The following is a 15,728-nucleotide window of genomic DNA, read 5'->3' as shown; positions in this document are numbered from 1 at the left end:
AAACACTATCGCAGCTAAAGTTAATGACACATTTCAGTGGAAATTTTAGATCTGTACATAAATATTTCATAATGAAGCTTTGGTTGCATCATACCTTTACATTTTTCTTTTCTTTTCCAGAGGCTTTCCTAATCAGCAGGGATTTGTCATATTTTCTGAAGATCCAGGGAAATGTTTCATCAAATGATCTGATCACTAAGGACTCCAAAAATATAATAACTAATAGCAACAATGATGCATTTTCTCTCTCTCTATAGGACATCATGGTGGTAGCTGGATTCAGCGTGGCTAAGTCCACCAGTGAGGCTGATGGGCGTTGCTGTCGGCTAGAAGTCTCTGACGAAGCTGGGTCAACTATTTATGTACGTTTTTCAAGCTTCTCTCCCCTCACTCCAAAACTTGCTTAATAAGAGCGTCTGAGAGGCTGTGAATTACTAAAAAGCACACCAGGGTCTACTTTAAAAAGATAGAAGAACTTTACCCTTCAGCATACTAACAACTGGGATTCAGAGAATACCCTTGGCTACAGCTGAGTGTCTAAGGGGGCTTTAGACCTGCATTTGTGTATCAAACAGCAACCCACCAGAAATCTTAGAATTGGAAAGGGGCCACAAGAGTCATCTAGTACAACTCCCTGCAATGCAGGAAAAATTTGCACAATGTGGGGCTCGAACCCACAACCCTGAGATTAAGAGTCTCAAGCTTTACCGACTGAGCTATCTCTGGTGATAAAGAATCAGATGGCAGCAATCATAGAGTTCACGGCATGTGGAAAACTATTTTTGATACTGAACAGGGTTTCTAAGCAATCTGACACACCATGCGGGCCGCTGCTGCCCAAAGGGAAGAAAGCAAGCATTACTCAAAATGCTTTAAAATGTGTGTAGCTCATACAGCTCTGTCTCTTTAGCAGTGTTTACAGGGTAGTTTTGGAAATGTGTAAAGTCCTTTTACTTCTCTTTCTCTGTCTCTACATAAAAATGAAAGGCTGCCATTGCTGGGCCTCCATTGGAGAATTTGTAGAGCCACATCACAATCCTGGATTTGCATGATGTTGGGGCAGGGGAGCAATCACGAGGCAGGATTTAAGATGGAGTTTTAAACAACAGCAAAAAAAGTTTGAGTAAAGCTCAAGAGGGACACAGAGGAGCTCGGGAAGGTAAGGGGCTGTGAGGGAGTGCAAGGCTTGAGGGACCTGCGGAGATAGAGAGGCCAGAGTTGCTTTGTGGGAATGGGGAGGCTGAAGGAGGCGATGGCGGATTTGGCTGAGGTGTGAAGGAAGGGGTGGGACTAGCAAGGACGGTGGCAGCAGCAGGGAGCTTGGTAAGCAATGTGAGCAGGGGCAGAAGCATATATATATCTCTCTCTCTCTGTGTGTGTGTATTGCAGTGACTAACGAAGCAGATATTTTACATTACTGTAACAAAAGGTATCGGGTTCCACCACCTTCACCAGTTGCTCTGATAAAAAATTAGGATGTTTCCAAGCTGGCAGTTACAAAGTTCTGGAATGGCAGTTACAAAGCTCAAAAGTTCTGGAACGGCCAGCTCGGAAAGAGCCTCACTTTTTATCTAAGCAAGGCAGACGCGGAAACATTTTGCTATAAGAATTCAAAATTTCTGTTTTGTTAGTCACTGCAACAAATACATGGTTTTAGTGATTAGCTGCATCCTATCAGGATCCAGAACAAGCTTGCTGTGTAGTTAATTATAATTAGGATGTGGTTGCTGGATGCCTTTATCAGCTATATGATTGTCAGAATGGAGAAGCTCCCTCAACATTTCCTCTCCACCTGTTGAGGGAGCTTCACCAAGTTGGGTATTGAATAACTAGGTTGAAATTCCTTCCCCAACCTGGTGCCCTCCATATATTTTGGACTACTGCTCCCATCATCCCGAGCCAGCACAATCAGTGGTCAAGGATGATGGTAGTTGTGGTCCAAAATGTTTCATGGGCACAAGGTTAGGGAAGACTATTAGTCATATTTTATTTTTATTAACATGCAACTCCTCATAAGCTCTTTTTGAGAAAAAGGAAAGGCACATGTGCTGTTTGCTGCCACTAATGAAAAGTTCATTTTAGATTGGAATTAAAGACCCAATCATGCTATATTAGCTTAGCAGTATGAACATTAGCAGAACCTTTATTTTTAAAATGATTCTTACAGTTGCATGCATTCCTGGGGTTTTCATCTTTAATTTCCTGGAGCACCCTGTGATGTTTTCTACAACAGTAATGTGTAACTTAATAAAAGCGGCCAGAGTTTAATCATTTCATTGTTTTAAAAAGGCAGTTGTGCAAGTCTGTTCTTACAAACATTATTTCATTTAAACCAGGATTCATTCACCAGGGCTAAGCTGTTTTCAGTGCCAGGGTTCAGCCATGGAACAATTAACACCTGAAGTGAGTTTAAGGGTTTATCCACATTTACCTTTTGCACCGCTCTTTCCAGGGAAAAAGTGTGGATCAGCCCTAAGTGTATGCAGAATCTCCACTGAGCGACCACGATCTGTTTACCTACACTTGAAGGCCCCCATAATCAAATGGTCTGATTTAAAGGCAGGCCAGAATTCTAGAGGAGGAAATTAGATAGTCAAAAACTTCAAATCAGGGAAATCACCCGGGCCAGACAGTTTACTGATAGAACTATTCAAGACATACGTAGACTGGTGGGCAGAACCCTTAGCTCAATTATTTACTCTCATTGATAAGTGGCTGGAATTCTAGCGCCTCTTACTTTGGGTACTGTTGATGTTGGTTAGAGAAGCCGCATGTTATCTTTTCATAAGATAAAACCATGAATACTGGGGAAGTTGGAAGACCACCAATAGCAGTGCAAAGCCTGTTTTGGCCCTTCGCTTGCCTGACAGACAGGTAGTTTTTCTCAACAATACAGATACAGTAAGGGTGGGATGGAGAGTTAAGGGAATCAGGTTACAGTTTGCAAGGTGCAGGGGAATGACAAGGGAATACTATAGCTACAGTCAAGTTGACCAGAGTTTAGGCATGTACTTAAGTGCATGCATCCCAGATGTCCAAATAAGTGTCTGCTGCCCAAAGTAAGCTGCCTGTTCAAAAGTAGAAAGGATTTGGGAAAAGGGATTCTCTCTCTGTTGAAGCATTTGGCTTCATGGTCATGAGCGCCCACAAGATCCAGTGTGCCGTTTTACAATTCACAAAGCACAAAATATAGTTCAGAGGAATGTAGGCATCTGTGAAGTTCAGTGAAGTCCCTAAAGCACATTAATCATTCAGGCAGCTGGATAAGACATGCCCATCTCTAATATGATAGTGATTAAATTGGCACCAATGTAAAAACAATACCATAACTTGCACAAATCTGAAATGCTATAAAACGTATGAGTCCAGTATGAATACTCGTGCACAGTGGTACCACAGGTTACAGGCGCTTCAGGTTACAGGTGCTTCAGGTTACATACTCCGCTAACCCAGAAATAACACTTCAGGTTAAGAACTTTGCTTCAGGATAAGAACACAAATGGTGCTCTGGCGGCGCAGCGGGAGGTCCCATTAGCTAGAGTGGTGCTTCAGGTTAAGAACGGACCTCCAGAACGAATTAAGTTCTTAACCAGAGGTACCACTGTATTATCTTTATGAAATGTAATTAGCGAGGAGTAAAAACCTTGGGCAGAATTCCATGGACTACAGATAGTGTTGCCACTTCTTTTCTGGTCTTGCCCTCGCACCTATAGCAGCAGCCTGAAACAATTTTGAGTAAATAAAGTTTTTCTTAAGATCAGGAGAAGGGTCATTAAAAAAGGAGGCAACTCTAAATACCCAAGGATAAGTGGTTTTGACAAATGCAACTGAAATAAGAAAAATGAGATGCACACGTTTTGTATAAAATTTAAATTTGAAATTCTTGAGGGATTCTCATTTGTGCCATTGTAACCTGGGGTAGTTTTGAAGTCACTTTGTTGTTGCTTTTGTAGATAAAAATGAAGAGGAAAATTAAAACCAGAGAAAGCACCCACCAAGTAGGTATTCTGTTACTATATCTTTGTAGCATTGAGTGTTTAAAATGCTGATAATAAATTAATTCATATTATTTCTTAAAGACTTGTTTTAAATTGAAAGAACTACTTTGAGTGAAGTTCCCTTTTGGATCCACGTGGCAGTGCAAAAAAAAAAAAAAACCTCGACCATCCAAACCTCGACCATGGTTTGTTTTCAAACAAATCACTATCTGGGTTTGTATCACATGACAAGCCATAGTATGGCTTGTTTGAGCTTTGTGGACTAGAAGAATTCATTCTGGGGCCAGCATATCAGAATAAAGGCACATCCATTATTAACTCATAAACAAAGCCAGGTAAACTGGCTTATCATGACATGCAAACTAGGTCCTAGGTAGCCGTAAAGTACATTTGTGCAGTTTTATAAAATACAGAAATTTAAATTACCAAGGGAAGAACTATCCCTCAATCTATCCCTGTATAGCCTGGGAACCTTTAGAAATATTTTAAATCCTACCCATTTGATCTGCCCTTTTGCGCTCAGGGCTAAGTTGGGAAAGGATGGAGGGTCATTTTTAGTGAATTTTATTTACTTCTCATATATATATATATATATATATATATATATATATATATATATATATATACACACACACACACACACACCATAATAGAAATATGCATTATTAAACTATTCTGTTCTGTTAGTTTGTGTTTTTTTTTATACTGACCCCAAATATTTGAGATAAAGTAGTCTATAAAAATATAAATGTTTGCTGATCAGAGTTGTTGGTTTACATAAATATTTAGGTAGCATTTGCTATATGTTTGACATAAGATAACTCACTCAAATTACAATGTAATAAAAATGCATACATTTATTATTTCTATCTTTTAAGTTGCCTATACATAGATTAACTTCCAGCATATATTTGTTCAAAGAACAAAGAATGCCCATCTTCAAATATTGGAATAAGAAATCTGAAATTGTCCTTATTGTCTTCCAGTTTGTTCTAACAATCTACAGTTCTGTTTTTCTCCGCAGGTTTGTACTAGGTCATCCAATACAATTACTGGTTCAGAAACTGTAGCCATGGTAAGTTTTGTTTTGGTGTTTGTGTTATTTTTGTTTTAAATTGCAGAAGGCATCACGAGTTCAGTGCCTGAAACAAGTTTTACAGCAACTTTAAGATGGACTGTAGAAATGGCAGTAGATCTCAAAATAATTTTGCATTAGCTGCTGTAGGGAATACAACTAGAAAAGGAATAAGGCAGAGAATAGGTGTCCAGAAATTTTGAACAAATCCAAATGCATGCTACGTTTCCTCCTTTGGACATCTCCTTTTACACTGTGAGGCTGGGAATGCTTTATGAATGTGTTTTCCAGCTACTTTAATTTGTCTTACGTATATAGAAAAATTCTTTTCAAGCAGCCCCGCTAAATAAAAAATACACCAGGCTGCAGAGGCTCAGAAACTCAGGCAAGTGTGCTAATTTCCTGAACATCTTGGAGGTGGTCTGCAAGTATTATGACTGTTATTAGGCTAGCCAGCAGAACAAGGTGATGACAGAAATAATTAAAACGTCTGTGGCACCTTCTGCTGGTTGCTGGAGAAAGTACAAAAATCCATGTGTTCCAACAGCCTTTCCAAAACTTTATTGAAGCAAATTTGCTGTATCAGGAGAGGGCAAACAATGCAGATTTTTTTGACATGTGTACAACTGGTTGGCAAGATTCTATACTCACTAGGGCCAGACTGAAATTGTAGTGTGTCAAAAATCAGTTGGCGTAGATCAAAAATCAGTTGGCTCTCTCATTCTATATGTTGGACCCATGTGTTTTCTCTTCTCGTGTAAGTAGCTTACACACTTATTCCAACCACAGAATGTACAGCAGACAGGTTTTTTAAACATCCTGTGAAATGATCAATCGGCATGTGTGATCACTATTAAAAATACGGAAATTAATCAGGACTCTTGTACTAGAAACATTTAACTTACGATTGGACCCGGTGGGTTTTTTTCTCTGTTAAACTATACAGATGGTTTAGTTATACAGCAACATAAGGAATCTGTGTCATTGTATGGTGTTGGCAACAAAAATTTTGTTGGCAGAAAAAAGGAGATCGGCAACAATACCAACCATTAATAAATACAGAGAGAAAATGTAGGAATTTGCTTCAGTGGCCAAGCTAGCTTGTTATGTCAGAGAACAAACCAACAAGATGAATTTGCAACAAATTAGTAGGCGCTTATTAAATATAGAAAGGATTTAATCAAAACATGTTGTGGTTTTACACTGTTTTGAAGTTTGGTTTGTTGAGGATAGTTAAACTAATTATTTAATCTATTCTTGAAGGTTATGATATAGCTTCTTGTCTCTTTTCTTCACTTAGATTAATGCCTTTTGAAATAATAAACAAATCTGCAAACATTTTATAGCTTTAACTCTGCAGATGTACTATTTAAATTATAAAAGCAAAAAAGCTAGTGTTTCTGGAATGGTCTGATATTTGCCATTTGCCAGGAAATAACACTTGGGTGTCTCATAAAAAGAGTCCTGCTGGATCAGGCCTGCAACATATATAACAGTCATAGCTTGCAGCAATTGATAGCCTTATATTCCATGAATCTGTCCAATCCCCCTTTAAAACCACCCAAATTGGTGACTGTATGCCTCTTTTAGGAGCAAATCCCATAGCTTAATTGTGTACTGTATAAAGAAGCACTTTCTTTTTTCTGACCTGCATTTCCTAACATTCGGCTTCATTGGATGGGTCCAGATTCTAGTATGAAAATCGTCATTCCCCTCGCCCCCAATCATTTTACACATCATAAAGCATATTCACTCTCCGCTCGCCTTTTCTGTACAGTAAAAAAAAAAAAACCCACCCCAAATTGTTGTCACCTTTCCTTATAGGGGAATTCTTCCAAAGGAGGAAGGAGTATTCTGATAGAATGTCCAGGAGCAAAGAAAAATGTTTATTTTTTATGTTCATAATGGACCTGATATCTAGGCCCTGTATATAAAGAAAGTTTTGGCAAAAGAAAAGGAGAGAGAGAAGAAGAAGAAGCTCGCCACTTTAAAATAGCTACAGAATTTTTCTTGAATCTGATCACTTTCTGTTTTGTCTTGTTAGCCTGTTTCCCCCAACTACACATACACCCCTCTGAATCTTGTTAAAGGCGGGACTATTGTCAACCTCTATGGTGCTGTGAAATTCTTCAAGCCTCCATATAAATGCAAAGGAACTGGTATGTATAATTAAATATATAAAACTCACAAAGTGTTCTGCTTTAAAAAAAAAAAATGCTCATAGCAAATATGAGCAAGAAGTAGATTATGGGTCATTGTATGATTTCTGATCAGCTGCTCATTGCTTCCTGGATGCTTGGATTCCTGTAAAGAACGCTTCCTCAGATGCACCTTGGTGAGCCACCTTGGTCTGTTCCACCCTTTCAGTGACGTCATTTATGACGTTCCCGTGTCAACTTTTGGGTTCAGTGCTGTGTGCGATTGTGCACATATTGGTCGCGCCTAAAACGGGGGTTGCCTGTTGTGCTCAGTATTATCACTAACTCCAAATCAAAGTTTGGAAATGTGATTAAAGTGAGCTTGTTGTACAGAAGAAGAAGATGATGAAGAAGAGGAGGAGGAGGAGGAGTTTGGATTTGATATCCCGCTTTATCACTACCCTAAGGAGTCTCAAAGTGGCTAACATTCTCCTTTCCCTTCCTCCCCCACAACAAACACTCTGTGAGGTGAGCGAGGCTGAGAGACTTCAGAGAAGTGTGACTAGCCCAAGGTCACCCAGCAACTGCATGTGGAGGAGCAGGGAAACAAACCTGGTTCACCAGATTACAAGTCCACCGCTCTTAACCACTACACCACACTGGCTCTCCAGTTTTGAAAAGGAAAGAAATTCATGCTAGCGTGGTTAGGAGATTAGGCAGCCCAATGTCTTTGGCAATAGTTGAAGGTTTTATTCCTTTTTGGAGAAGCTGTGGATACCTCCCTGTTCAATGCCCACCATTTGATGCAACGGTGAGAAACTGAAGAGGGATTTCTTTGCTCTTTGGGATTGACAACTAGAGGAACATAGTCTTTGGTCATGGTGTTTGAAAATGGTTCTGCTTCCTTCACTTCTTTTGTTTAAAAATGAACATGACTTTAGTTAAGGCATGCATGCACGCACAAACTCAAGATAGTTTGTGGTAATGGTATTTAAACATAAAACTTGGAAATATTGAAAGATAAGTTTTTTCACATCCCAGTTAAGAGAAAAAAATGAATAAAGCACCATGAGGTACAATAATTTATATGTCAGACCTTTAAAAAATGGATGGGGTAATTAAATTTGGTATCAAGAACTGGTAACGGTCCATCTGTTATTACAGGTATTACACCATATGCTTTGTCTATTTTTCCACAAAATGAAATTAAAATGAATATCATTAGTTTTATCTCATATTCACTTATAAACTAAAATCATATTGCAGGCATGAACCTGGAAAATAATGTGTCTGCTCTAATTTTGGTGGGGAATGGAGCAGTTTGCATATTGAGCGTTAATTTTGTGATAATTTGAGCTGATGATAGAAGGCTTACTGTCATAGAAAGAACTTTCTAAACTGGTCAACTTCTTTCATAATGGTGATCTTGTATCCTGACAAGGCAGACAGTGGCAGTAATGAAAATTATTTTTATCCAGAATTCCCAGGAAACTTTTTTTAAAAAAGTGAATTCATCTTATTCCTTTTCCAAGGATCTTGGGGAACAAAAGCAATATTTCTGTAGATGATATGTTTTACAAACAATTTGTTAAGTTTGACCATTTGGGGAAATGGTTGTGCTGGGTGTTTTTTTGTTTTGTTCTGGGTTTTTTTAAGGCTGACTACCTTCTTGTGATGGTAACCCTTACTAACTGGGGTTTCTTTAGAATGATTCAAGATCTTGTTTTAGCTAAAACTGGAATGAGTTGCGTTGTGGCTTGTAAATTTCATTAAAAAAGCCCACTTTTCTGTTCCCCCGTCATTGGATCACTGGGGTACTCACAAGGCACATCAGCTATTGTCATCTTTCTCTTCTTGAATTAAATTTAGGAATAGAAATAGATTTAAAATAGGTGTTTGAAAAATAGTGTTGCCATTATTAGGACACAATGATCCGTTTCAGACATAATGCTAAACCATAGCTTTAGCAGTGTGTGAACCCTACCTAGCAGCTTAACTATGGTTTATTTCCTGACAACAACCTGAAGCCATCGTTTGCTGATTATTTGCAAACCTTAGTTTGTGTGAATTATGATCTGTTGCTATGTGTGAATGCAGCATCATTCCTTTACCATGTTTGTTTGGCAAGCATCTCGGGTGGTCAGTCTGTAAGGAATGAGTCTAGTAATTGGAAAACAAACTATAAATTTTGGAGAAACAAGCATTCCTGTCTGTTTGTGGAACATCTCTGGCTTCACTCATGGTTTGTTAATCAAACCATGGCTTAGTGTTATGTGTCAACAAGACCTCCATATCTTATATTGTATCCATGCTGTTCTCCTATGTAGTTTGTAGAACATGAAGAAAAAAGTATGTAAAGCCAAAATATGGTTAACATTTCGTAGTTCTTTCTGTACAGGAATTGTCTTCCTGTAGCCAAGATGAAAGTTTTAGATTCTTATACTTCAGCATCTGTTGATGCTTAGTTATGCTGGGTCTGTATGTTTGAGAAAACTGCATTCACTGTGAGATTTCCAGTCTTTAATTTTAATAGGGATATTTTTCCCCATCTGGAGAGCTGCAGAGAGCTGAAAAGATTATGATTTTCTATCCTTTAGGACATTATAGAAGGTGTTGCTGATTTTTAAAATGTTATTTCTGGATAGGCAGATATCCTCTTATTTCTCTTTCCTCACCACTTGTAGCTTTTAAATGTAAAATGGTCAAAACCAAAAGGGCATATAGACAATCACTTGCAGAAAGGGTACTTCTCGACTGAAGATATCAAATGGAAATTTAAGGTTGACAACCCCCTATTAAATATCTGAAGACTTCACAGCTGATGGTAGAAAATTTAATCCATGAAATGGCAATTGGATCCAGGCTAGGGTCTCTAATGACATAGAAGTAACTGTAGCTCCAACTACTGCTGTGAGGGTTTAATCTTTCCCTGCTCCTTTTTTTGCTGTTAAACCAAGCAAGTTTTCAGTAGCTGTTAAGTAATTTTGTCTGGTGTTACAACTTACTGCTTGAAGTCATTTCCATAGGGTTTTTTTTGCCATTCTTAAACAATGCTAATACAATTAAATTATTTCATGGTAGCGTAAGTTTGTGACTTACTGCAGAATAAACTAACCTAAACCAATTGATCTAAATCAGTGTTTTTCAACCACTGTTCCGTGGCACACTAGTGTGCCGCGAGATGTTGCCTGGTGTGCCGTGGGAAAAATTGAAAAATTACTTTATATATAGTCAATATAGGCACAGAGTTAAAAAAAATTTAACATTTTCTAATGGTGGTGTGCCTCGTGATTTTTTTCATGAAACAAGTGTGCCTTTGCACAAAAAAGGTTGAAAAACACTGATCTAAATCACAGACAATACAACCTGGAACTCCACAAAAGCCCAAACTTGTTATTGGCGGGAAGTGTGCTGTTCTAAATAAAAGGGCTTCAGTGGCCTGAACAGAAAGTTGAGACATCCAATAAAGATGAACACTCACTTCCATTGAATTGATTGGTAGAAATACATAGATCAGCAATGGCTTGCAATTTGGTGCGGAGCTGCTACACTGACTTCCTGGCAGCTGAGTCGCTGCTGCTTACTGGAAGGGCGATGTAATAGGAAAGTTGGCATGACCAGCAGAACCCATCCTGTCACCTTGCTCATGCTGGGTACCAACTGTGTTCCACTTGCTCGAAAGCTAGCATTGCAGATATATCGCGGTTGGCAAGCTGCTTCTGGCATGCATATAAAACTAGATATCTGTTGGTCTCAGTGGAAACACCAGCTGCCTCTGCCTGAAAAGCAAGATGAGCGCCGCAGCCCCATAGTCGCCTTTGACTGGACTTAACTATCCAGGGGTCCTTCACCTTTTTTTACCTTAACATTTGGCATATCATCACAGAGGTGTAGGACTTTAAAAATACAATTTCATATGCAGTAAGAAGCATAAGTGGATATAAATATTCCAGCCCACCTGATGTGATAAGGTACCTGGGACAGGCTAACTCCCTATATCCAAAACCATGAGACAGATTCTTTAACAGTTAAGGCATGAGAACATGATCTACAGGTACAGACGAAGGGCAGTATACAGATACAGTGGTACCTCGTGTTGCGAAACCTCCAGGTTACGGAATCTTCAGGTTACGGCCGCGGAAAACCCGGAAGTGTATACTTCCGGGTTTCACTGCATGCACAGAAGCGGCGCCTCTAGTTACGGATTTTCCAGGGTGCACATAGCACCCTGAAACGAATTAAATCCATAACCAGAAACAACAACAACAACACATTGGTTGGAATCTTCCTTTGGTTTCAGGTCTGTGAGCCATGCAAGCTGTTTGCTTTCAAGTTGTTGTTGTTTTCTGCAATCCCACATGTTTTGAAACAAAAATGTAAGGTGAGATTATTAGAGTGTTAAGAAGAGCCTTCAGGCTATGGAAAGAAAGTCACCTTGGAGATGCATTCTATCCCAACACACTATAAAAGAATATGGTAGAGTGAATTTTTATAAGCATTTGTTGTACTTCAGTGCCAGATTCTGGTAATCCATGAGGATGTATTAGCATTAGTTTTGCACTGTTGAACTGACACGGTTTCACTCCTTAAGCGATGCGAGATCCCATGTTTTGTGAAAGTATTTTGCACAATGTACTGTATTGCTTGTCTGAACTGAGATAACCCTGTAAGTGACGCACAGAGCTGTAACTTGAAGCAGCCTGTATATTTGTCGAGGTTTGAAAATATCAAGATTTAAATTTTAGTTACCTTAGAACTTGTATATCTTGCCAGCATGCAATTTTTCACCTTTTTAATTAGAGTGAGGTACACAATATATAGGTTTAAAACAAGTTGTCAGATTTTAATGAGTTTGCTAAAATGTATTATTCCTACTTGCTTTTTACACCTCTGTGGCACACTTAACTGTACTTTGATGCTATTTCCTGAAAATAATTTGCAAAGTTAAACAAGCAGCTAATTCAGTGTCATACTTCTAAGGCCTTGTTTCTCGGGACTAATCCTTTGAGAATTAGTTGCTTTACAGTAAGTAAAAAAACTAAAAAACTAAAAATATTTTTGTAGCTTAAAGCACCTCATTGGAACTATTCCCTAACTATTTGTTGAAAGTGACATTCCTGTCTCAAAATTCACTAATTTAAACTGTAATCCTAGAGTGTGTTGTGTAGTGGTGGCAGAGAATTACGAATAAGTATTTGTAATATACACTGTAGACTGTTATATTCATGGCTTCTTTGATTAAAGGCTTGGCTTAGAGATATTAGCAGGCCTTGCAATAAAACTCCAAGGCAACTCACACTTAATCTTAGAGGAAATTAGGTGAATTGCTCAAGATTTTTTCTAATACCTAACAGGAAGTTTAATTTTTCATCTCTTTGCACATTAAGATCTAGTTAGCACTATTCAATCTAAAAATGTCAATGGTTTCCAGTATGATGGGGAAATCTAGTAAACTATATCGAAACATACCGGTAGTGTTGTTTTAGTCCAAACATTACATGTTGTTTCTGCTAGAGCCTTGTAGAAATAATAGATTGGTCCTTTGCATTAGAAATTCATTTTTCAAAGGTTGATGTCCTGAATATGAAAATTGGCATTGATACCCAATACTGTTACGGAATGTAGTGCTTAGAGGATCAATGACTGGGCAAGCATTAACTAGGCTTTAGGATAGAGGCGGGAGAACTCTAGAAACCTGGCAGAGCACCCTCAAGCCTCCTTCCCAAAGCCCAGTGCCTCACTTAACCAGCTTTGGGAAGGCACCGTGAGGGCTGGGGCATCAAAAGTTGCTGAGGGCTGCCAGAATAAAGCCTTGAGGGCTGCATGCAGTCTGAGAGCCGTGTTGGACCACTCTGGGTTAGACTGTTAGAATAAAACCTGGAACGGGGGTCAGCAAACCTTTTCAGCAGGGGGCCGGTCCACTGTCCCTCAGACCTTGTGGGGGGGCCGGACTATATTTTGAAAAAAAGAAAAAAAGGAATGAATTCCTATGCCCCACAAATAACCCACAGATGCATTTCTAATAAAAGCACACATTCTACTCATGTAAAAATACACTGATTCCCGGACAGTCCGCGGGCCGGATTTAGAAGGCGATTGGGCCAGATCCGGCCCCCGGGCCTTAATTTGCCTACCCATGACCTGGAAGACCTTCAAATCTTCAATCTTCCTTGAAGCTCACTGGGTGACCTTGAGCCAGTCACCATCTCTCAGCCTAACCTAACTCACAGGATTGTTGTGACACTTAACTTGGCGAGAAGGGCACCTTGAAGGAAATGTGGAATATAAATGTTATAATAATAAGAAATTTTTAGATGTATTAAATATGTTTTTATTGTATTTTTTATTTTTTTTAATCACTGATGCCTTTGGTGCTGTGCGCTCCTTTGAAAGGAAGGGCAGGATATTAGTGTATTAAAGTTATAAGATTTTTGCAGAACATACTTTTTTCTCCCGACTGTTTGGTCTTCTTAAGGGGGTTGAAGATATGTATCAATGAGGGTGTGCTCCAAACTTGTTATAGATTTGAGTGCTGATAGAATCATAGAGTTGAAAGGGACCCCGTGGGTCATCTTAATTCAACCCCCTGCAATGCCTCTCTCTAAAGTCTATAAACAGTCTGTTGCTTCTTACTCTGCATGAATAGGGAGTGGTTTAAGCCATTTGCCCTTTTAATATGGCTGTTTTAAGCGAGGGCAAAGCTAAGCAAAAGGAGACTTGCCACACTACTGGCAATTATTAGCTCCCCGGAGACTAACACCTAAGCTAGATTTGAAGAAATGGAGCAGTACTGAATGAAAACTAGACTGCAAGCTAGGCAACCCTTCCTCCTTGCCTCATGTCACAGAAGAAAGTACTGTTGTCACCATTGGCCAGTTAAAGGGTTGGCTGACCATTGCACTTGATACCTTGAATTTAAATAAAATACTTTCTCTTCAATGTTAAGATTTATTAGTAATTTTATGAAAGTTTCCAGTGCTGTCTCATAGGGGCTGGGTGGCGCGGTGCACCAGGGCGCCAGGCCCCCCAGGGGCGCCCCCGCGAGCCCGCCGGCATACCAGGCGCCCCCTCCCCAACCCGCGCCCGCCCCCGTGGGCGGGCGGGCAGGCGCTCGCGCGCCGGCGGGCGAGGAGCTGCAAGCCGGCTACAATCCAGAGCCCCAGCTGGAGCGCTGGGAAGGGCGCGCAAAGCCCCGCGCCGCTCCAGTGCCACGCCCCTCATCCCCCACTCACCCACCTCCCTCCCGTGCTGGCCGCCCCTCGGGGGATGAGGGGTGTGGCGCTGGAGCGGCGCGGGGCTTTGTGTGCCCTTCCCAGCGCTCCAGCTGGGGCTCCGGAGGGCGGCCGGCTTGCAGCGCCATGCCCCTCATCTCCCGCTCGCCCACCCCCCCTCCCGAGGGGCGGCCAGCGCGGGAGGGAGGTGGGCGGAGAGGCGGCCCACCGGGGGCGCCGAGGGATCGTCGCGCCAGGGCAGCCGATCCCTTTAAGACGGCCCTGAAAGTTTCAAACCCATTCACATCTGTCAACATGTCAAGATTACTGAAAATGCCTGCACTTTTTAAACAGAGGTAGGTGTAAAATTTCTGGCGTGGCTAATCTTAGGAAATTGTATTGCTTTCTTAAAAGCCTATTGAATCCTGTAATCTCATCCCTGTATTTATTCGCATGATGTTACCTGACATCATGATCCATTATGTATTGAATCTATGCTTTTAGAAATATGGTGCCAACTTTTTACATCTATATTTTCTCCTTTACAGATTATTGCTCAGTGATAACCATTGTGGACCAATCGGATGCCAAGCTGATATGTTCGCTTTTTAATGTAAACAGAGATGCCCTTCCACAAATCTACAAGAATGGTGACATTGTTCGATTTCACAGAATAAAGGTACCTTTGCTGTATTTGCCATTCATTGTAGAGAGGAAGCTGGACTGTTGTACGTTGTGAGCAAAACAGGCCATTCTTTTACATCCAAATTGATGAGATGCAATTCTCTGTGAATGTGGGACTCCCACTGTTGGTTATGGGAGAAGTTGATGCAAATGTCTCTTTTGCATCCAGTTGACAGTAATGGTGAAGCTTCTCTCTAGCTCTTGAGACCAGCTAAGCTGAAGCCTTATTAGAACTCAGTGAACACTACATTAAATTTAAACAGCCTTTTCCTGATCTGTCAGTTTCCATTTCTGTTTCTTCAATTTTTGTCATCATATTTATCATGGACTTCTAAAACTGAAGGTTGGTCCTTTCACATAGCAGGTCATTTGGTGCATTTCCAAATACAGATCAGGTTCATTCATTTGTTTATTACTGTTATAAACCAGCTTGGAGACCAAGTTCTTTTACATGCTGTGGAAGATGGAGGAGACTTAAGTAGGTAAGAAGCAAGAGGAGCTAGAGGATTTGTTGTACAAAGAAGTGCATGCAACCATGTTTCAGGAATGCTTGTCAGGGAATCCCAGCCTGTATTCCTTGGCCAGATACCCAAATATATTCTGTATTCTAAAACATTTGAAG

General features: G+C 40.2%; 1 protein-coding gene across 2 annotated transcripts in view; it reads left to right on the top strand.

The window, feature by feature from the left end:
- POT1 (protection of telomeres 1) overlaps positions 1-15,728 on the top strand; it is a 63,495-nt gene that overhangs the window by 17,154 nt on the left and 30,613 nt on the right. For both annotated transcript variants that reach the window (XM_033161756.1, XM_033161757.1), the window contains 5 exons: positions 258-362; positions 3,954-3,998; positions 5,023-5,073; positions 7,118-7,232; positions 14,971-15,101. In XM_033161756.1, coding sequence (XP_033017647.1) covers positions 258-362; positions 3,954-3,998; positions 5,023-5,073; positions 7,118-7,232; positions 14,971-15,101 — 447 coding nt within the window. The remainder of the gene's footprint in view (positions 1-257; positions 363-3,953; positions 3,999-5,022; positions 5,074-7,117; positions 7,233-14,970; positions 15,102-15,728) is intronic.

This window comes from Lacerta agilis, chromosome 10, assembly GCF_009819535.1.
Source record: "Lacerta agilis isolate rLacAgi1 chromosome 10, rLacAgi1.pri, whole genome shotgun sequence".
In the NCBI taxonomy this organism is placed as follows: domain Eukaryota; kingdom Metazoa; phylum Chordata; class Lepidosauria; order Squamata; family Lacertidae; genus Lacerta; species Lacerta agilis.
This window is presented reverse-complemented; position numbering and strand designations above follow the sequence as displayed.